General features: G+C 41.5%; 1 protein-coding gene and 1 long non-coding RNA gene across 9 annotated transcripts in view; one reads left to right on the forward strand and one right to left on the reverse strand.

The window, feature by feature from the left end:
- The window catches only part of LOC107182276, a 6,434-nt gene extending 1,915 nt beyond the window's left edge, over nucleotides 1-4,519 (forward strand). The window contains exons 2-3 of the long non-coding RNA XR_001512990.1: nucleotides 2,228-2,234; nucleotides 4,510-4,519. This is a non-coding gene — a long non-coding RNA (uncharacterized LOC107182276). The remainder of the gene's footprint in view (nucleotides 1-2,227; nucleotides 2,235-4,509) is intronic.
- ARHGEF12 (Rho guanine nucleotide exchange factor 12) overlaps nucleotides 1-23,751 on the reverse strand; it is a 198,434-nt gene that overhangs the window by 37,307 nt on the left and 137,376 nt on the right. For all 8 annotated transcript variants that reach the window (XM_015560643.1, XM_015560638.1, XM_015560639.1 and 5 more), the window contains 5 exons: nucleotides 22,330-22,462; nucleotides 22,049-22,084; nucleotides 14,252-14,406; nucleotides 13,218-13,364; nucleotides 12,177-12,262 (listed from right to left, as the gene is read on the reverse strand). In XM_015560643.1, coding sequence (XP_015416129.1) covers nucleotides 12,177-12,262; nucleotides 13,218-13,364; nucleotides 14,252-14,406; nucleotides 22,049-22,084; nucleotides 22,330-22,462 — 557 coding nt within the window. The remainder of the gene's footprint in view (nucleotides 1-12,176; nucleotides 12,263-13,217; nucleotides 13,365-14,251; nucleotides 14,407-22,048; nucleotides 22,085-22,329; nucleotides 22,463-23,751) is intronic.

Raw genomic sequence — 23,751 nt, forward strand, 5'->3', positions numbered from 1 at the left:
GATTTCTCAATAGCATGATGATTTCTCAATAGCATGATGATCTTGTTTTGATCCCTCAACATCACTCAAATAGTGTGAAAATCTCCATCAAGTATATCCAAAATTTCTTCATTTAATTTTTGAATGTGCTCATTTTTTTGGACAAAGAATTGCATGTTTAGGTATATTTTTAATATTATCTATAGTATACTATTTCCAAAGGTAGCTTCAATAATAGATCCATTATAAATCATTTCACAGATTTCAATAATACCATTCCTAAATGAAAACTGCTATCAAGTTTGCCATCTCCAAGTTTTACTAACTATTCACTATAAGCAGAGTCCTCTGATCTCATATTTGTTGTAAGAGACAACTTTCTGAAACATACCCAAACATTGCGGTACTTTAAACTCGTTTGTACTATGGCTGATAGCATAGCATGCGGTACAATACTGAGGCATTGTCAAAAATCCCCTTCAAGAAGGAGAACTTTCCCACTAAATACAATATTCAAATTTCTCTTAGTAATCTGTCTATGGTGATTATAGCATGACTGGATGCCATGGTGCATTCATCAACAATAAGAAGTTGGGGCTTTTTAATGGTTTTAGCAGCTTCATTCTTTATATCAAGTCTAGAAATTGAAGTTGCATTTAATGGAATGGGTAATTTATATGTGGAATGAAAGGTTCTTCCACCAAGCAGTAAATTTGCAGCAATTCCTGTAGATGTTGTGGGCAAAACAGTACCACCACAACCTCTAATATAATGTGTTAAAACTTTTTACAGATATGTTTTTCCACTACCACATGGACCATCCAAGAAAAAGCATTTGGGGTGTACAGTTTGCTCTTTGATGGCTGAAGTTATACTCTGAAAGGCTACCAACTGTTCATCATTCCGTAAATTTATCAAAACCTCTGCTGTTGTTGCTCATACAATTCATCACATGTATTTGCATTCATTCATAAAGGATAGTCATGAAGTTTGAAATGTGAACATTTCATTCCATGCAATGTGAATACCTCCTGAATTTCGTTAAGGGCATGCATTTCACAGTTCATACAGGCACCTTCTCTTCAGTGTAATTTCCAACAGAAATCTTCAATAAAATGAGATTTATTCTCATTCTATAATTTGTCTGAACAGAAGGACATCCAAACACACATAAGCATGCAAAAAGTTGCTGTAGTTGTTTGGGCATATTAAGGATGATTGCATCGTCAGTCGTATCTTTCCAGATACTGTTGTCAAGTAATAATCCTCGGTGTTTAGCAGCTTCATGAAATGTATCATAAGTTATACCTCCTACAGTTCGCAGATCCTCAAAACTTATCGCAACTTTTACATGCAGAAGCAAGAGTCTAAGGTAATAGATCTGCCTCCACGCTCTGAGGGCCGTTTCCTGCCTCAAACCTCACCCTTACTGGAAACAGCTCTGGGAAACAGCTCGGGGGAGGGTACAGCTGTTTCTAAGACAACCCCTGCAGGACTGACTTCCTTCCAGTTGGTCGCGCCTTGGGTCGTGATGTTACACCCAGGGTTTTCATATAAGTAGATTACTTTAAAAAATAATTATTTTTATTTTATTTATTATTATTTTCTTTTCCTTCTTTCCTTTCCTATGCCCTGAATTCATTTCTTTTCTTTCTTTTCTAATGCTTTTTCCTCTTGTATTTTACTATTTTTTCCTTCTCTTTTATCTTTTCTTATTCTTTATCTCTGTGTTTTTGTTCATGTTATTTTCGATTTGGTCTACTTTTGTCTTGTTTTGATCCCTCAACATCTGTACAGCAGTTTGCAAAACGTGGTCAGGGTTGAGCCTCAAAGTCAGCCAGCCCAAGAGCCGAGCCCACCCATGAATGGTACAACAGCAATCAAGACACAGTTATAGTCTGGCTTGTGTGGCTCAGTGGTTGAGCATCAACCTTATAAACTAGATGGGGGTCACGGTTTGATTCCCAGTCAGGGCACATTCATGAGTTGCAGGTTTGATCCCCAGTAGGGGGCATGCAGAAGGCAGCCAATCAGTGATTCTCTCTCATCATTGATGTTTCTCTCTCTCTCCCCCTCTCCCTTCCTCTCTGAAATTAATAAAAATATATTTTTTTTAAAAAGACAGTTACAACAGGAGGACCCACATAACCCACACCAAGGACATCCCTAGTGCACCCGGTCAGGTGGTCAAGGAGACTGCAACCACTGGACCCCACAGGACATCACTACAGTAGGCCACCCCACCAAGACTGGGAGTCATGGCAATTCTACCTAATACATAGAAAAAAAAACACAAAAAAACCCCAGCAAAAATAGAAAAATAAAGAAACAGGCCTCAAGTGAAAGAACAGAAGGAATCTCCAGAAAAAGCTAAATAAAATGGAGGCCAGCACTTATCAGAAACAGAGTTTAAATTAATGGTTTTAAGAATGCTCTAGAGCTGTGGTCGGCAAACCGTGGCTCGTGAGCCACATGCAGCTCTTTGGCCCCTTGAGTGTGGCTCTTCCACAAAATACCATGTGCGGGCGTGCACTTACAATGTGACTGAAACTTTGTGGCCCATGCACAGAAGTTGGTATTTTGTGGAAGAGTCAGTATTTTGTGGAAGAGCCACACTCAAGGGGTCAAAGAGCCACATGTGGCTCGTGAGCCGCGGTTTGCCAAGCCGCAGTTTGCTGACCACTGTCACAGGGGAATCAGAAAGAGAAAAAAGTGAGACAGGGACAGAGAACCTGTATGAAGAAATAATGACAGAAAAATTCCCTAACTTGGTGAAGGAAAAAGTCACAGAAGTTCAGGAAGCACAGAGAGTCCCAATCAAGATGAACCCAAAGAGACCCATGCTAAGACACATCATAATTAAAATGTCAAAGGTTAAAAACAAAGAGACAACCTTAAAGGCAGCAAGAGAACCTTATAGGCAGTCAGTTCCCTACAGGTCAATCCTCATAAGGCTGTCAGCTGATTTCTCAACAGAAACACATCAAGCAGAAGTCAATGGCATGAAGCACTCAAGGTAATGAAAAGCAAGGATCTGAAAAAGAGACTAAAGAAGATCATTATCACCAAATCAGTACTGCAATAAATGTTAAAGGGACTGCTGAAAGAAGAAATATATAGAGAGAGTAGCATAGGCATAAAGAATAAAAATGGCAATATAAAGTATCTATCAATAATAACCTTAAATGTAAATGGATTAAATGCTCCAATCAAAAGACACAGGGTAGATGAATGAATAAGAAAACATGGCCCATATATATGCTGTCACACCTCAGAACAAAGACTCACACGGGATGAAAGTGAAGGCACACAAAAATATTCCATGCAAATGGAAATAAAAAAAAAAGTTGGGTTTGTAATAAATACATCTGGCAAAATAGACTTCAAAACAAAGGCCATAAAAGTGACAAAAAAAGGTGACTACATAATACAAAAAGGATCAATCCAACAAGAGGATATAACCTTGGTAAACATATATGCAACCAATATAGAAATACCTAAATACATACAAGATATTTTGGTGGATTTTAAGGGAGAGTTCGACAGTAATCCTCTCTAATAAAAGACAGAAAGGGTTATTAACCGTACCTCCGCTATGCTTCCCATTGGCTAATCAGGGCGATATGCAAATTAACTGCCAACAAAGATGACGTTAACTGCCAACAAAGATGGCGGTTAATTTGCATATGTAGGCACAATGATGGGAGGTGAAAGGGGAAGGTTGGAAGAAGCTGCCTGCCCCTGACAGTGATCAGAAACCCAGGCGGCAGGCAAGAGCTGAGTGGCAGGGCAAAGGTGGAGAACCGGGGCCGCCTTTGCCCAGCGCAAACTATGCAGCTGGGAGAGGGGTGTGGGGCCGCTGGGAGCAGGGCGGGAACTTCCCGGGGTTTGCATCAGGCAGTTGTGAGTGGGGCTGGAACTTCTGCTGCGTTGTGGCAAAGCGGCAGAAATTCCGGCCCCATAGCTGCTTGCTCATTCACTTACTCGCTCATTCATTCCTCATTCACTCACTCAGTAAACCCTCTCAGGTCCCTGGCACCAGGCCAGGCACTGAAGGTGAAGCAGGATAAGACAGAGCTATGTCCTCAAGACGTTAGTGATTCAGTATGCAGCCAGGAGAGGGGCCCCAGGTGCTGGGAGCAGGGGAGGAACTTTCCCCGGGTGGGCTTCAAGCAGCCGGGAGTGGGGCCGGAACTTCTGCCGTGGCAACACGGCAGAAGTTCCCGCCCAGTAGCTGCTTGTTCATTCACTTACTCGCTCATTCATTCACTCACTCGCTCATTCATTCACTCATTCACTCACTGATTCATTCACTCATTCTCTCAGCAAACGCTCTCAGGTCCCTGGCACCAGGCCAAGCACTGAAGGTAAAACAGGATAAGACAGAGCTATGTCCTCAAGACGTTAGTAATTCAGTAGGGCGAAGCAGGCACATGAACGAGGCAGTTGTATGCACAGATGCACTGTACTGGGTTCGGTGAGGGCTGTAACTAACGCCGACTTTGTTCTCTTGATAAAATGGGGCCTCAGGAGCCAGGCCGCCCCACGCCTGTAGGCCCGTGCCTAGGCCCGGAGTGGCCGGGGTCCCGAAACATGACAGAGGGTGCAGGTCGGGCTGAGGGGTTTGGTCCCACCCCTAACCCCCTACCCCTGAGTGCACAAATTTTTGTGCACCGGGCTACTAGTCCTATATAATAAACGACCGGTCACTGTGATGTGCACTGACCACCAGGAGCAGACACTCAACGCAGGAGCTGCTCCCTGGTGGTCAGTGTGCTCCCACAGCGGGTGTGCTGCTCAGCCAGAAGCCAGGCTCCTGGACTGTGAGAGGGCGCAGGCTGGGCTGAGGGATCCCCTGAGTGTACGAATTTCGTGCACTGGGCCTCTAGTACAGTCATAATAGGAGACTTTAACACCTGAATGTCATCAATAGATACATCTTCCAAACAAAAAAATCAACAATGTAAAAAAGATCTTAAATGACACATTAGATCAGATGGATTTAATTGATATTTACAGAACATTTCATCCCAAAGCTGCAGAATATACATTCTATTCAAGAACACAAGGAACATTCTCAAAGATAGACCATTGTTAGGACAGAAAATAATTCTTAACAAATAAAAGAAGATTGAAATCTTATATAGCATCTTCTTGAATCACAATGGCACGATACTAGAAATCAACTGTAATATTAAAAAAAACCAAAACATTAAAACACATGGAGGCTAAATAGTATGTTATTAAACAACGAATGGGATACTACTATCAAACAAGAAATCAAAAATTACCTAAAAACAAATGAAAATGATCATATAACAACCCAAAATCTATGGGACAGAGTGAAAACAATCCTGAGAGGGAAGTTCATAGCTCCACAGGCCTATCTCAGAAGAAAAATCTCAAGTAAACAATCTAACACTACACCTGGAGAATAAAAAGAACTAAACAAAAAATAAATACGAAAAACAAAATAAAAAAACAAACAAGAAAAGCCCAGAATAAGGAGAAGGAATTAATAAAGATCAGAGCAGAAATAAGTAACATAGAGAATAAAAATAAAATACAAAAATCAATAAAACCAAGAGCTAGTTCTTTGAAAAGATAAGATTGATTAACCTTTAGCCAGACTCATCAAGAAACACGCCCGCCCGTTTGGTTCAGTGGATAGAGTGTCTGCAGACTGAAGGTTCCCAGGTTCCATTCCAGTCAAGGGCACATGCCTAGGTTGCTGCTTGATCCCCAGAAGGGGGCGTGCAAGGGCAGCCGATCATGATTCTCTCTCATCACTGATGTTTCTCTTTCTCTCTCTCTCTCTCCCTTCCTCTCTCAAACAAAGAGGACCCAAATAAATTGATCAAAGAGGTGAAGGAACAACTGACATCACAGAAATACAAAGGATTGTTAGAAAATACTATGAACAACTATTTGACAACAAAAAGAACAACCTAGGAGAAATGGACAAATTCCTAGAAACATACAATCTTTGAAAACTATCAAGAAAAATCTGACAACCTGAATAGATGGATAACAACTAATGAAACTTAAGCAGTAACCAAAAAACTCCCAGCAAACAAAAGTCCTGGACCCGATGGCTTCACAGGCAAATTTAACCAACCTTTCAAAAAAGAACTAACACCCATCCTTCTCAACTATGTCAAAAAATTCAAGAGGAGGTACGACTCCCAGGCTTTTTTGGGGGGAGGCCAGCATTATTCTAATTCCAAAGATGCTACAGAGAAAGAAAATTATAGGTCAAAATCCCTTATGAACATAGAGGCTAAAATCCTCAAGAAAATATGAGCAACCTGGATCCAGCAATACATTAAAAAGATCATATACAATGACCAAGTGGGATTTATCCGGGGATACAAGGTTTGTAATACATTCACAAGCCAATAAATACGATATATCACATAAACAAAATGAAGGATAAAAATCATATATCAATCAATGCAGAAAAACCATTCAACAAAACCCAGCATTCGTTTATGATAAAGACTCTCAGCAAAGTGGGACTAGAGGGATCATACATCAACATAATAAAGGCCATAGGTGACAAACCTACAGCCAACATCAGATTCAGTGGGAAAAACTAAAACCATTTCCCCTAATAATAGGAACAAGACAGGGATGTCCACTTTCACCACTCTTATTCAACATAGTACTGTAAGTCCTAGCCACAGCGAACAGACAAGAAGAAGAAATAAAAGGCAGCAAAAGTGAAAAGGAGGAAGTCAAATGATAATTATTTGCAGATGGCATGATACTGTAAACAGGAAACCCTAAAGAATCTATAGAAAACTACTAGATTTAGTAAATGAATTTGGCAAAGTAACAGGTTACAAAGTTAATATTCAGAAATTGGTGACACTTTTATACTCCAATAATGAACTATCAGGAAAGGAAACTAAGAAAACTATCCCATTTACAATTGCCTCAAAAAAACAAAAAAGCCTAGGAATAAATTTAACCAAGGAGATAAAAGACCTGTATTTGGAAAATTATAAGATGCTGAAGAAAGAAATTGAACAAAAAATGTAAATAACGTTATACACTGTGCTCATGGACAGGAAAAATTAACATTGTTAAAATGTCCATACTATCCAAAGCAATCTTTAGATTCAATGCAATTCCTATCACAATACCAATGGTGTGTTTCATAGACCTAGAAAAAAAATAATCCAAAAATTTATATGGAACCAGAATAGCCCTGAATAGGCACAGCAATCTTGAGAAAGAACAAAGTTGGAGGTATCACGCTACCTGATATCAAACTATACTCCTAGGCTATTGTAATCCAAACAGCCTGGTACTGGCATAAAAACAGGCACAAAGATCATTGGAAGCCCAGAAATAAACCAATGCCTATATAGTCAAGTAATATTTGACAAAGCAAGGAAAAACATACAATGGGGTAAAGAACATCTATTCAATATAGGATGTTGGGAAAACTGCACAGATACATGCAAAAAAATGAAACTAGACCACTTTCTTATGACACACATGAGAATGGATTAAAGATTTAAATATAAAACCTCAAACCACAAAACTCCTAGGGAAAACAGGCAGTAATATCTCTGGTATTTCTTTTAGCAATATTTTTTTCTGACATATCTCTTTGGGCAAAAGAAACAAAAGAAAAAGTAAACAATGGGACCACATCAAACTAAAAAGTTTTGCACAGCAAGGGAAACCATCAGCAAAACAAAAAGACAACCTACTGAATAGCAGAATATATTCAGCAATGAACATCTGATAAGGGGTTAATATAAAAAATTTATAAAGAACTCAGATACCTCAACGCCAAAAAACACAAACAATTCAATTTAAAAATAGGCAGGGGGCCTGAATAGATACTTCTCCAAACAAGATATACAGATGATGGCCAAGAGCTATTTAAAAAGATGCCCAAAGTCACTAATCACCAGAGAAATGCATATTAAAACCGCAAGATACCACCCTACACCTGTCAGAATGGCTATCATCTGTAAATCACCAAACAAGTGTTGACAAGCATGTGGAGAAAAGGGAACCCTTGTGCACTGTTGGTGTGAATGCAGGTGCAGCCACTGTGGAAAGCAATATGGAGGTTTCTCAAACAATTAAAACTACCTTATGACCTGGCAATGCCACTCCTGGGTATATACCCAAAGAATCCCAAAGCACTAATTTGAAAAGATACATGCACCCCTATGTTCATTGCAGCATTATTTACAACTAGAGGCACGAAGGGGGGTGTCCCTCAGCCTCGTGTGCACCCTCTCCAATATGGGAGCCCTTGGGGGATGTCCGACTGCCGGTTTAGGCCTGATTGGGAGTCAGACATCCCTCTGACAATCTGGGACCAGTGGCTCCTAACTGCTTGCCTGCCTTATTGCCCCTAACTGCTTCTGCCTGCCAGCATAATCGCCCCCTAACCACTCCCCTGCTGGCCTGATTGACGCCTAACTGCTCCCCTGCTGGCCTGATCGCCCCCAACTGCTTTCTCCTGCCAGCCTGATCACCCCCAACTGCCCTCCCCTGCCAGCCTAATCACCCCCAACTTCCCTCCCCTGCCATGACCCACCTCCTCCACTGGGCCCTGCCTCCGCTTGCGGCCATTTTGTGATGGCCATCTTGTGATGACGTTAGGACATGATGCATGAGTGCGTGACGACCACCTAGGCTATTATTAGTATAGATACTAGAGACCCAATGCATGAAATTTTTGCAAGAGTAGGCCTTCCTTCCCCTGGCTACCGGCACTGGCTTCCCTCTGGCACCTTGGATCCGGGCTTCCCTCCAGCCATCAGCAGGCACCTGGGACCCAGGCTTCCAACACAGCCCCAGCTTCATCTGGAAGGTTGTCCAGAAGGATGTCCAGTCTAATTAGCATATTATGCTTTATGATCATAGATAATAAACAAGATATAGAAGCAACCCAAGTGTCTATCAATAAGTGAGTGGTGTGGTACATACATACAATGGAATATTACTTGGCCATACAAAAGAAGGAAATTTGCAACAGCATAGATGAACCTAGGAGGTATGATGCTAAGTGAAAAAGCCAGGGAAGGACAAATACTACATCATTTCCCTTATGTGTGGAATCTAAAGAGCAAAATAAAGAAACAAACAAAATAGAAACAGACTCATAGATACAGAGAACAGACTGATAGTTGCCACAGGGGGGGAGGATTTAGGGGATTAGGTGAAAAAGATGAAGAGATTAAGAAGTACAAATTGGTAGTTATAAAATAGTCTCAGGGCCGAAACCGGTTTTGCTCAGTGGATAGAGCGTCGGCCTGCGGACTGAAGGGTCCCAGGTTCGATTCCGGTCAAGGGCATGTACCTGGGTGCGGGCACATCCCCAGTAGACATGCAGGAGGCAGCTGATCGATGTTTCTCTCTCATTGATGTTTCCAACTCTGCCTCTCTCCCTTCCTCTCTGTAAAAAATCAATAAAATATATTTTTAAAAAAATAGTCTCGGGGATGTGAAGTACAGCATAGGGAGTAGAGTCAATCATTTGTAGTAACTGTGTATGGTGCCAGGTGGGGACTGAAAATATTGGGACAACACTTGTAGAGTATGTGATTGTCTAGTCACTGTGCTGTACACCTGAAACTAACACAAAGTAATATAAATGTCAACTGTAATTGGAAAATAAAGTTAAAAGAACATACTTCCTTTTACATGTATTAAAATAAGGTTTTTTTTTTTGTCCCATTCTATTAACAGGTTTCTCCACTTTGTTTTAACATGTAGATAGATTTATGTAGTCCCATGGACTCTGAGAAGAGGACCGAGTGCACTTCTCTCCTATATGAATGATGAATCTCACTAGAAACTTGGTTTGAATACTATTTTATATGAATGTATATTAAACTGCTTAGAAATCAAGGCTGATATCAAGTCCATATGGCTTACAACTTTTTAATCCATATTTGACATGAAAATTGATGCTACACTATGTCATACTACAAATTTTTTGTTTCAAGATGAGTAGTGTGCTTGCTAACAAGCCAACAGAGCTCAGTTATAACTTTCGCTGCTACACTGACATAAAAAAAACAAAGCGACTCAGACTATCTCAGAGTAGCCAAAGAATAAGTTGACCTTTTCAAAGAAGTAAACCTCCTTAATAACAATAGTCCTCAAGTGGGCCTAAGGGAGAAAATGTTTTTGGAAGTGCAGTAAGGGCAAGATGAGACTGGGTTATGGTTCCCTAACCCTGCTCTATGAGTTAACTGGCTAAGAAGAGATCTACTACTGGATTGGTAGATTCTAGACCAGGGGTGGGCAAACTTTTTGACTCGAGGGCCACAATGGGTTCTTAAACTGGACCGGAGGGCCGGAACAAAAGCATGGATGGAGTGTTTGTGTGAACTAATATAAATTCAAAGTAAACATCATTACATAAAAGGGTACGGCCCGTTTGAAATGAATAAAACTAAAAAAAAAAAAGACCATACCCTTTTATGTAATGATGTTTACTTTGAATTTATATTAGTTCACACAAACACTCCATCCATGCTTTTGTTCCGGCCCTCCAGTCCAGTTTAAGAACCCATTGTGGCCCTCGAGTCAAAAAGTTTGCCCACCCCTGTTCTAGACCATGATCTCACCATCAATGAAAGCAGTAAGATCAAGAGTATATTTTAGTGAACTACTAAAATTTATCATTGTAGAATTACCAAAATCTTATGGCAAGCTACATATTGAAATAAATGTCTATGGGCATGTCCAAACAGTTCATGTTCAAACCTGTGTTAAGATTTTACAGACTATGTGATGTACTTTATTATCCACAGCCTTAACTTTAGTACTTTCTTTAAAGGTTTGAATCAAACCCCCTTTCCTGTAGGAAGATTTTCTATATGTTCTAATTTCGGTCTTCCTGCTATATAATCCTATAACAACCTGTACTCTCCCCTTATTGTAACACTCATTAAGCTTGAAATAACTAAGGACAATTTCCCCATCTCCTATATAATAAAAGCCTAATATGCTAAATGTCTGGTTGGCCATTCAACCAATCAAAGCATAATATGCTAATGATATGCTAAGGCCGCTCAACCACTCGCTATGACATGCACTGACCACCAGGGGGCAGACACTCCAACTGGTAGGTTAGCTTGCTGCTGGGGTCTGGCAGATTGGGACTGAGCAGGACAGGCCGGACACACCCTGGAGTCCTCCCGTGTCCCTCCCAGGCCCCGAACGTGCACCGGTGGGGTCCCTCGCCCTGGCCTGCGCCCTCTTGCAATCTGGGACACCCCCAAGGGATGTCAGAGAGCTAGTTTCAGCCCGATCCCGCAGGCCTGGCCGAGGGACCCCACTGGTGCACGAATTCATGAACCAGGCCTCTAATTAATTATAAGCTTCACTAAGGCAGGAGCCATGTCTGTTTTGGTTCCTACTGTATCCCCAGCACAGGGCTTGGCACATAAATATATATTGAGAGGTCTATATGGACAAATAGTCAGAAAAAAAACACTCAATAAATAGCTATCAGAGTCTCTGAACTCTTTTATTAAATTATAAATAAGACAAAGTAATTTTCACTTGTCTACTTTTGTGATGGTAGTTCTGGATCTACAATTGTCTAATGCTGTGCAGTAAATTCTGAGATATGGACAGCGGCAGAGAGCTAAACTACATCAGTTATGTAAAAATAATTATATCAGTTAAATTATTTTTATGAGGATGTATTTTATGTTATATTCTTTAAAACACAAAGAAATAGTGTTTGGTGAAAAAAGAGCACTTAGTGGATTGAGCACTTAAAGAAGACATTAATCAGAGAATACATATTCTGGACTCTTCATCTTTACATTACCTTTTCAAAATAGATGACTTTGCATTTTTGGAAATGTTAATTACTTAACTCTTTGAGTGCCAACCAATATCCTAGGAACTATGCTAAAATTGCCAAGGCATTTTTGCTGATTTTACAGCAGTTTAGGAAAAAAAATTATGAATCGCAAGTAAATGAAGTTACATATTGAAAAACTTAAGGAAACCTTTACTACATTGACATATTTAGCAATATCATCATCACTAATAAAAGCAGACTTAGAACTGGACACCATTTCGAAGCTTTCTTTGATAGTGCTTCCGGCACTTTTGGCAAAAAACACTCAAAGGGTTAACCTAGAATCTGATAATAAAATATCTATAAAAGTATTAAATAAAATAGCAAATTTCCTTACCCAGGTCAGCAAATCTTCTCCAATGTGATCAATAACAGAGGTCTCCTTCCTCTTTCGAACAGCCTTCATTTGCTCATTCAACCCAACTCGAGGGGGAAAGTGAAATGGAAAGAAAAGTAAGCATACACTCAGCTCTGGTAGAACCAAGCCCTTAAATGAAAAGGAAAGACTCCGAGTAGAACAACTACTTCTAATCTCCTTAAGTACAAACCAGGACACAATTCTTACACATCTAGGTATGTGTGAGCTCCATCTGAAAAACAGATGGCAAAGGACCAAACAATGTGGAAAATAGCAAATTACATACAAGGTAGATATATCAAATAGTCATTTGATTTAAGACTCCATCTATAACCATACTTATAAAGTACTTGAATTTAAATAATGCAGGTCACTCTGCCTACTGTTCCTCTTAAAATGTCTATTTCACAGGCAATGGACATAATGTAGCCTGAACTTGACAATGCAGGTTGGTGAAACCGAAAATCATTCCCAAAGAAGTGAGAAGGCATGCAGAGGGTGGCAGGTGTTGAAGGCCAGTGATAGCATTCCTGGTAAAAAAAATGAACCACGAAGGGACATGGGAACATAACTCAGGAGGAACGGGCACACGGCCATGAAGTCCGCGATGACCACCACCAGGGACCCAGCAGGAGAGAGCTCCCCTGTAGTCACTCGAGCGTCCCGAGCAAACAATAAAACAATGAAATGATCTAATTCATGGAAATGACACCACCATGGTTATCTATTGCGTATTACTATTTGCAAAATGCATTTATCCATATCTATTACATGGGATGTGTATTTTTAAAAACATACACACTGTAACTGATAGGAAGTTTTCAAGGGTAGTTGTGACGACTCATGTTTTTCAGCCTAGACACTGACATCTGATCCCGAGTCCTGTGTTAACACGTTGATTAGAAAAGGCTGATGTGGGAATGGGGTGAAGGTTTATCCAAAGATCCAATCACTTCATTACGTTGTGCTCTTTACATACTGGAAATGTTAGGGACAAAGATCAGAGTAAATTTCTCTTACTGTGAACTTGAAGAATATCTTCCAAGTTCGAAAAAATTTTCCTTAGTTCTGAAGGTGACAGAATTCCTTCTCTGCATACTCGCTGGTAGAACACTTGATCAAGAACCTTTAATGTTCGAACATGAGCTCTTTCAGTGTAAAATAATTCTAAACAGAAAAGAAGTAAATATAAAATATGGCCTTACTTAGAATAATTCTACAAAAAGTCTAGTTCCCATCTCACACCACACAGTTATTACAATATTATAGCCCATATTCCTATAGACTTCAGCTGGAATTAACTAGCAAATAAGTTATATAATAACCATTTATAGTTTAGAAAAGGTGAAGTCATTTTTTTTATTCACAGAACTCACCTACATATTGGCTCTAAGAGTTTAATATTGGCAAATGAAAAACATCATTATAAACTGTTTTGTACTTAAAGGTAACAGTGTACTCCAAAACTCCTCTATCTTTTTAAAATAGTAGCCACCAATCATAACTACTTTTGAAAACCATAAGCCCAAACATCATATAGCCTTTAAATGGAGCTCTCCTCATAAGAACAGTACTCTTGGTTATCTAACACCTATCAAACCTCATTTCTGAGGCCGAACTTGTAATCTCACTGTCTCAATGTTGTTGGGGACAAGAGGATATTTATGAAGTCACATCCTAAAGGCAGGAGAGGGCAGTGTCCACGTCACCTCTGCTGCGCACTTGCTGGGGGAGGAAGAGCTGCACCAAGGTTAAGGGAGAGCTGGGTGCTAGTTTTCTCCCTGTCACTTATCAGCTGCACAATCTTAATTCCTTCAATTGCCCTGAGCCTTAGCATTCTCATTCATAATCTATGAACAAGATGAAGAGTCTGAAAGTGATGAGGCAAATGTCTCAATGATTTTTCTAGTTTTAAAGTTCAAGGATCCTCTATATAGTTTAATTTCATCTTCGTTTAAAACAAAAGGCAAGCAGAAACTTGGAAGCAAACACCAAGGCCCAGGACATTGTCTGCTACAATAAAACACACATAAACAACAACTAATTAAACTCACCATTAATCACTTCCTGCCTTTTGATCTCACAGGGCTTCAGTCCCAGCAACACCTCTCGGCTAACGAGCTGCTGCCAGCTGGGGGGGTCAGTTTCCAAGTCATTGTCAAACTGCTCATCCTCACTTTGACTTTCTCCAAAAGCAATGCTGTCTACCCTGGAACAGAAACAGGGTAGAGAGTCCCAGCTGAGGACACACGTCACAATGGGAAACAGCAGGTCTTCACTAGTGCGTCACAGCACAGAAGTCTGACAAACTGTGGACAGTGTTTCTTTAAAAAATCTCTTATTTTGTAATTACAGTTGACATACAATATTACATTAAATTCAGGTGTACAACAGTGATGAGACATTTATGTAACTTACAAAGTGATCACCCGGAAAAGCCTGTCTTACACCACAGCTATGAAAATGTTATTGGCTATATTTCCTACCCTGTACTTAATATTTCCATGACAATTTTTATAACTTAACTGCTTCCCCCTTTTCACCCATAAAAACAACCCTACTCTCATTGGCAACCATCTATTTGTTGTTTGAATCTAGGATTTGTTTGTTCATTTATTTTGTTTTCTAGATAAACCATATAACTGAAATCATATGGCATTTGCCTTTCTCTGACTTATTCACTTAGCTGCTAAGTGAGTAATACCCTCTAGCCCAGTGGTCGGCAAACTCATTAGTCAACAGAGCCAAATACCTACAGTACGACGATTGAAATTTCTTTTGAGAGCCACATTTTTTAAACTTAAACTATATAGGTAGGTACATTGTTACCTACCTATATAGTTTAAGTACTATTGGTATTTGGTGCGTATCCCGCAGCCCGTCTGCACCGTGTCTCCCGTCGCCAGACCGACCGACACCCCCCACTTCTTCTAACGCCCCTTCTTCAAAATAGACTTGCCCAGGCCGAAAACCAACTTCTGCGCATGGGCCACGAAGTTTCATTCGCACTGTACATGCGCGCCCGCACGTGGTATTTTGTGGAAGAGCCACACTCAAGGGGCCAAAGAGCCGCATGTGGCTCGCAAGCCACGGTTTGCCGACCTCTGCTCTAGACCCATCCATGTCACAAATGTTAAGATTTCATTCATTTAATGGCTGAATAATATTCCATTGTCTGTATGTCCCATATCTTCTCTGTCATTTGTCTACTGACGGACATTTAGCTTGCATCTGTATCTTGGCTATCACATATAATGCTGTACTGAGTATAGGGGTGCATATAGCTTTCCAAATTAGTGTTTTGAAATACCCAGAAGTGAAATTGCTGGCTAATAGGGTAGCTCTATAAACTTTTAAGGAACCGCTACAATGTTTTCCATAGTGGTTATCTCTACAGAAAGGTTCCCTTGCTCCACCTCCTCTCCAAAACTTATTTATTGATAAGGCATTTTGAGGGATATGAAGTGGTGTCTCACTGTGGTTTTAATTTGCATGTCCCTGATTAGTGATGTTGAGCAACTTATCATATATTTACTGACCATTGATCTCTCCTATTTGGATAAATTTTTATTCAGGTCCTCTGCACTTTTTTTAAATTGAATTGTTAGGGGTTTTTATTTTGTATTAGTAGGATTTCCCTATACATTTGGATATTAACTCCTTATCGGATATATCATTAGAGAATATTTTCTCCCATTTAGCAAGCTGTCGTTTTGTTTTGTTGATGGTTCTCTTCCCTGTGCAAAATCTTTTTAGTTTCATGTCGTCCCATTTGCTTATTTTTTTCTTTTCTTTCCCTTGCCTGAGAAGACATATTCAAAAACTTACAACTGGAGCAATAATTAAGAGTTTATTATCTATGACTTCTTCTAAAAGTTTTATGGTTTGGGGTCTTACTTTTAAGTCTTTAATTCACTTAGAGTTTATTCTTGTATACAGTGTAAGAAAGTTATCCAGAGAGGAAAATGACACAGTCTACAGTTACATTTATTTCTGGCATTCGAGGTTAGTTCATATCAGCAAATCATTTCAGGTTTGCAACGTGTCAGGTATGTCTCAGTGCCAGACACCCAGCCACCTCTCCCCGAGCTGCTCTTCTCCCCAGACTCCACAAGTCCGCACCTCAGTCATGGGGATCAATTATTTTGACTTAGATCTGAATCACATCTGACAAAAAGATGGGAACCAAGCGGAACATGAAGCTTGGGCTGACAGCTATGCTATGAGTAACCAAGTTCTGTGTCTTCCAGCAATGGTTAGACTTGAATGATGCTGACAAGATGCCCTTGGAGCCATTTCTAAGAAGCTGGATCCAAGGTTCAAAAATGAAAAAAAGGAAGAAAATGGGGACTTTAAAAAGCAACACTGCAATTTAAACTCAAGTTGGAGAGCTAAGAGCTCCGAAGGAAGCCAGCTGCACATGGTGAGGACACAGCTGCACATGGTGAGGACACTCAAGGAGCCTGATGGAGCATTCCTCCTGCTCACAGCTGGCCCGGAGCTGAGGCCTCCTGCCAACAGCCAAGAACCCTTCCTGACACAGGGCAGCAGTGGATGAGAGAAGCATTTCCAATTTTGGATTCTGGTATATCTGAAATTTATTAAAGCAGATGATTGTAATCACTCAAAATACAAAAGACATTTGATAGCTAATAAAACCCTCCATAACTTAAAAGTTATCCAGTTCCATCCTTTTGCACATATCGCTGTTTTCCTTATACCATTTATTGAATAGGCTCTCTTTACTTTATTGTAGTCTTGCCTCCTTTATTATAGATTGATCATAATAGGCATGGGTTTATTTCTAGACACTCTGTTCCACTGATCTATGTGCCTGTTGTTGTTTTTAATTTTTAAAAAATTGATTTTAGAGAAGGGAGAGAAAGAAACATTGACTGGTTGCCTCCCACATGCATCCCAACTGGGGATCAAACCCTCAACCTGGGTATAGCAACCTGGGTAATGTGAACTGGCTGGGAATTGAACTGGTGACTTTTCAGTGCACAGGGCAACGCCTAACCAACTGAACCACACTTGCCAGGGCATATGTGCCTGATTTTTATGCCAATATCATGCTGTTGTGGTTACTACAGCCCAGTAGAATAGTTTGGTATCAGGCAGTATAATACCTCCAACCTTGTTCTTTCTCAAGTGGTTCCATATGAATTTTAAGATTATTTGTTCTAATTCTGGGGAAAATGGCACTGGTATTTTGATACGACTGCACTGAATCTGTAGATGGCTTTGGGAAGTATTAACATTTTAAAGATGCTAATTCTTCCTAGATGAGCACAGTCTACAGCAATGACGGTGAACTTTTTGAGCTTGGCGTGTCAGCATTTTGAAAAACCCTAACTTAACTCTGGTGCCGTGTCACATACAGAAATTTTTTGATATTTGCAACCATAGTAAAACAAAGACTTATATTTTTGATATTTATTTCATATATTTAAATGCCATTTAACAAAGAAAAATCAACCAAAAAAATGAGTTTGCGTGTCACCTCTGACACGTGTGTCATAGGTTTGCCATCACTGGTCTACACTTACATTTATTTGTACAGTTTTCAATTTAATCCTTCAATTTCTTAGAGTTTCCCAAGTATAGGCCTTTTACCACCTTGGTTGACTTTATTCCTAGGTATTTATGATGCAGCTGCAAATGGGATTGGTTTTCTAATTTCTCTTTAAGAAATAGTTGTTTATAAACAGCTATTGGTATAAAAAATGCAACTGATTTTTCCTGAATATTAATTTTGTACCTTTCTACTTTATTGAATTTATTAGTTCTAATAACTTTTTGGCAGAATATTTAGGTTCTTTGTTAGCTGTGGGTTTTCATGTGTGGCCTTTATGCTGAGGTAATACCCCCTGTATCACCACTCTCTGAGTTTTCATCTAAATCAGCGGTTCTCAACCTGTGGGTTGCGACCCCTTGGGGGGGGGGGGTCGAACGACCCTTTCACAGGGGTCACCTAAGACCATCGGAAAACACATATATAATTACATATTGTTTTTGTGATTAATCACTATGCTTTAATTATGTTCAATTTGTAACAGTGAAATTGTCACTACAAGATGAGGAACTGTATTAAAGGGTCGCGGCATCAGGAAGGTTGAGAACCACTGGCCTAGAACTTTCTTTTTTTGTAGTGTTTGTGTGGTGTTGGTATCAGGATAATCTGGCCTCATAAAATGATTTTGGGAGTCTTCCCTCCCTCCATTTTTTAAAGAATAGTTTGAGAATAAGTATTACTTTTTTGAATGTTTGGTAAAATTTTCCTGTGAATCCATCTGGTCCAGTGCTTTTGTTTGTTGGGAGTTTGGGGTTTTTTTTTGGTTTTTTAATATATTTTATTGATTTTTTTTACAGAGAGGAATGGAGAGGGATAGAGAGCTAGAAACATCGATGAGAGAGAAACATCAATCAGCTGCCTTCTGCACACCCCGCACTGGGGATGCGCCCACAACCAAGGCACATGCCATTGACCGGAATCGAACCCGGAACCCTTCAGTCCACAGGCCGACGCTCCATCCACTGAGCCACACCAGCCAGGCAGTTTGAGTTTTTTGATGACTAATTCAATTTCTTTAGTAGTTATTGGTCTGTTCATATTTGTTTCTTCAAGCTTGGAAGATTGTACGTTTCTAAAAATGTATCGACTTATTCCAGGATGTCCAATTTGTTGCAATAAATCAGTTCGTAGTATTTCTTTATAAACCTTTGTATGTCTGTGGTGTTGGTTGTCTCTTCTCTTTCATTTGATTTTATATATTTGCCTCCCCCATTTTTGTTGTTGTTGATGAGTCTAGCTAAGGGTGTATCAATTTTATCTTTTTAAAGAACTAGGTCATGGTTTCATTGATCATTTCTTTTCCTTTTAAAAGAACTATTATTTCATTTATTTCAGCTCTGATCTTTATTTTTCCACCCTTCTCCTCACAACGGGGTTTGAGGTTTTGTTCCTCGAGGCAGGCCCGTTCCGCTACATTTCCCCATCAGAACTGCGCTGCTTGTGCCCCACAGATGTTGGTAACTGTGTTTTCATTTTCATTTGTCTGAAGGTAGCTTTTCATTTATCCCTTGATCTTGTTAATCCATTCACTGTTCAGTAGCACGTTAATCAGCCACCATCCTTGTGCTTTCATGTTTTCCTCATTATTTCTAGTTTTGTGTTATTATCTTCGCAGAAGATGGTTGTTTCCTTTGTAAATTTACTGAGACTTGTTTTGTGGCCTGACATGTAGTTTGTCCTGGAAAATGTTCCACACACACTTGGGAAGAATGTATTTTCTATTCCAGGCACTCATGTCTCTGGACCTAGGTAACATGCTGACATATCTCAGAGAAGAGGGGATGGGAGCAGAAAGAACATGTATGCAGAGCCATGTGCACAGACAATAGTGTGCTGAAGGCGTGGGGTGGGGATGGGCCACGTGGAGGGAGGCATAGGGGTGGGGTGAACGGGGGGGCATCTGTAATACTGTCAACAATAAAAAAGTATAACAAGCCCAGACTGGTTTGGCTCAGTGGATAGAGCGTCGGCCTGCGGACTCAAGGGTCCCAGGCTCGGTTCCGGTCAAGGGCATGTACCTGGGTTGCAGGCACATCCCCAGTGGGGGGTGTGCAGGAGGCAGCGGATCGATGTTTCTCTCTCATCAATGTTTCTAACTCTCTATCCCTTTCCCTTCCTCTCTGTAAAAAAATCAATAAAATATATATTAAAAAAATAAATAAATAAAACAACGTAGAACGAAACCAAACAGAGTGAATATTCTGTTGCTAGATGTCATCAAGTCCATCCATCTAGTGAGGCCATTGTTTTCCTTCCTGACTTACTCTCTGGGTTCTCTATCCATCAATGTAAATGGGGTGTTAAGCTCCCTACTATGACTGCCTTGCTACCAACCTCTCTGCACCTCTCCATCATCCTGTTTTATAGAGATACCCCGATACGGGTATGTAGAAGCTTATAGGAGCTGTGCTCTTGTGTGGGATTGATCCCTTTATCATTACGAAATGCCCTCTGTCTTCTGTTACTTGCTTTAAATTCTGTCCTCTAATTATTGCTAGACCAGCTTCCCCACCCCCACCCCGGCAGGGCATGCCTCCCCCATCCCTTTGCTTTCACGGTGTGTCTGGATCTGACATGGGTCTAGAGGCAGCACATGCACCACTGGTGTTCTTATCCACCCATTCATCTACCCCACGTGCTTTGCTGGGAGCATTTACTACATTACATTTAAAGTAATTATTAATAGGTATGCAGTTGTTATCATTTTACTAATGGTGTTCTGATTAGTTTGAGTTCTGCTCCTTTCTCATTCTCTTGCTCACTTCTCTTCTATGTCTCCTCTGTGGGTTTTGTGTGCCTCCTGTTGTGGTTGAGCCTCGACTGCTGCTGGCACCTCAGTGGGTAGGACTGTCCCGCAGGCTGACTGGGTGAGGGCTAGCTGTGACTCTCAGACCAGCTGCGTGTGAGGGCAGGGCTGGCCCCACAGAGCGGCGGGGCTGTAGGAGCAGCTGAGTCCACCCTTCCAATCTGTCATCTGTGGGACTGTGGGTATTGCCCTGGTGTGTTCTGACGCCAGCCCTGGTGCTGGCTCTGGAGCCTCTTGTGTGGGGTCAGGTCACTGCTGTGTATAATTGGCTGGTGCAGCCTGGTGGGTGCTACAAAGTGACCTGTGGTCGGTTGCTGTTATGCTGGAGTGGGAGGCACTTGGAAGAGATCACACTGCAAGGCTGGCTGTCAATAGTGCCAGCTTGAGACCCCGTGGAGGTCATCATGATGGGAACCGAGGCCAGCGGCCACTGTGCTAGGCTTGTGACTCAGCTGAAGCTACTTTCCACGCCAACACTGGCCACAGCTTATGCCAGGCTTGGGGCTACCTGATCAATGCAAATTGAGACTGGTGCTGGTTGCACTTGGAGCCACTTAGAAAGTTGGATGGGGCATGCCGTGGCCAGCGCCTGCTTGTTCGGGGTTTAGAGACCCTTGAGAGATTTTAGGAAAATCCGCAGCAGGAGCTGAGGCAGACCACTTGTGTGGAAATGCCGCTGGAAATGGCTCGGACTGGCAGTGAAAGTTGGGTGGGGAGTGTCGGAGTGAGCCTGACCGTAGGAGCAGTGCTAGCCAAGCTCATGGAGCACAGATTGGGAGCCACCCTGAGCCTCTAGATGGGCGGGGGAGGGGCAACGGGCACAGCGGGGCCTACCAGCATTTCTGTGCCCAGAGAGTGTTGTTCTGATGGCTGTCCTTCAGCTTGCAACCCGCACCTACTCAATGTAGTTTCTCCTACATGCCCCTGGCACCTCCCAGCTCTGTTCTTGCGCTGGAGCCCAGAGTGAGTGAGCTCCTGCGTGAGCCAGCACCTGGGCCCCTCCAAAGGAGTAGCTGGGGCACTGCAGCCCCTGCCTCGCTCAGAGGCAGTCTCCGCTGGTTTCAGAGCCTGATGTAGGGGCTCCTCTTTCCAACACTGGAGGCCCAGGTGAAAAGCCCAGCCTGGTGTTAGAACCCTCATTCCTCATTGGGATCTCCACAACTGAGATGGCCCTCTTATTCTTAAGCACCACACGTGGGTGGGGGCTGCCCACCCCACAACCGTCAGTCTCAACAGGGCTTCTCCCTATTCTCGTTAGAGCTCCTCTAATCCAGCTGGCCTCCAGACGGTCCTCAGTGAGAGCTGCTCCGTTGTGATCTGCTGTGGTCATGAGAGGAGGTAAAGGCAGCGTTTATCTACTCCACCATCTTGACCAGAATACCCGAGTCTCTTCCTTTAATATAGGTGTTAGGGCAAGAAAATATATTTCTTAAAGTATGCCCTACTAAAAGCTGCTGTAGGATTACTTACTTTCGAAAGGGCTTTGGTGTCCCATGTTCAGTCATCCTAAAACAATGGAAAAAAAGAGTCAACAAAAAACCAAAATGTTAAGAAATGTTTGCCAAAGTGTTCACAAGTGGGTAAAACTACTGAGGCTGATAAATAATTCTTCTCGGTATTTTAAGGTTAATATCAAATAAATTGAAAAGCATTCAGTATCTATCTCATATTTACTACCAATGTAAGTTCTTGTTTCTTCCCAAAAAACACATGTGGGAAAAACGGTAAATACAGGAATATTACTGAATCACCTTTCTGCTTCCCATTCCTCCTCTTGCACCTGGTCCAGGGGAGGCGGCAGAAACTCTAGGGCAGCACTGGGAGCACGAGGGGGGGCGTCCACAAGGTCTGCAGATGCTGGGGATTCTGCAACCGGCTTCAATCCTGAAGAGACAAATGGCACACGTTCAATTCGTGCCACATACATATGATATCATGTACTTATTCAGCTGATGACAACAAAATAAATGTGTTAGTTTCAAAAGAGCTTCAACCTAATCCATAGTCACATTCATATTTAAACAACTGTGCGTTAGCTAGAATCAAAATTCTAGTACATAACATTTTAAAATACACTAAAAACTAAATAGAAAATCATTTTAAACAGCTTTTAAGTGCCAACATAAAACATGGCAACAACGCAGAAGAGCATATAAGAGAAAAACATTCTCACCTATCCTTTTCTACCCTAAATCTTTTTCATTCACATTTCAGATATTGTGGTGATCCAACAAATAACTTCATACTTTTTTATTATCTTTAGGCAATATACTTTCCTGCCTTCAATTTCCCCCCATTTCTTCCCAATGTCTGATAACTAAATTATTATTAATTGGGTTTTGGTTATTACTTAAGTGTAAACAATATCATTATTTATATACTAGAGGCCCTGTGCACGAATTCATGCACCAGCGGGAACCCTCAGCCTGGCCTGTGGGATCGGGCCGAAACCAACTCTCCAACATCCCCTGAGGGGTCCCGGATTGCGAAAAGGCGCAGGCCAGGCCAAGGGAACCCACCGGTGCACGTGGGAGGTTAGCCAGCCGGGAAGGGATCTCAGGAGGACTCCAGGGCGTGTCTGGCCTGTCTCGCTCAGTCCCAATTGGCTGGACCCCAGCAGCAAGCTCACCAACCAGTTGGAGCGTCTGCCCCCTGGTGGTCAGTGCAGGTCAGAGTGAGTAGTTGAGCAGCCTTTGCATATTATCAGCATACTACACTTTGGTTGGTTGGATGGCCGACCGGCCACTTAGCATATTAGGCTTTTATTATATAGGATATATATTAGAGGCCCGGTACACGAAACTCATGGCTGGCGATCAGGCCCAATGAGGTTCCCCACCTCCCCGCCTCCTGCTTCCTTCACTTCCTCAGTGCCCACCTCTGCCGCTGGTCACCTGCCATGTTCTGCACCACCCCCTGGTGGACAGCACACATCATAGCAAGCAATCGAACTCAGTCTCCCGGCCAAATTCCTGAGGGGACAATTTGCATATTACCTTTTTATTATCTACACTAATAAAAGAGAAACATGGTAATTGGCGTATGACCGCTACCCTTTTCATTGGCTAATCAGCGAGATATGCAAATTAACTGTCAGCCAAGATGGCGGCCGGCAGCCAGGCAGCTTGAAACTAAGATGAGGCTTGCTTGCTTCAGTGTTGGAGGAAACCAAC

This window comes from Myotis davidii, unplaced genomic scaffold (genome assembly GCF_000327345.1).
Source record: "Myotis davidii unplaced genomic scaffold, ASM32734v1 scaffold355, whole genome shotgun sequence".
Taxonomy (NCBI): Eukaryota; Metazoa; Chordata; class Mammalia; order Chiroptera; family Vespertilionidae; genus Myotis; species Myotis davidii.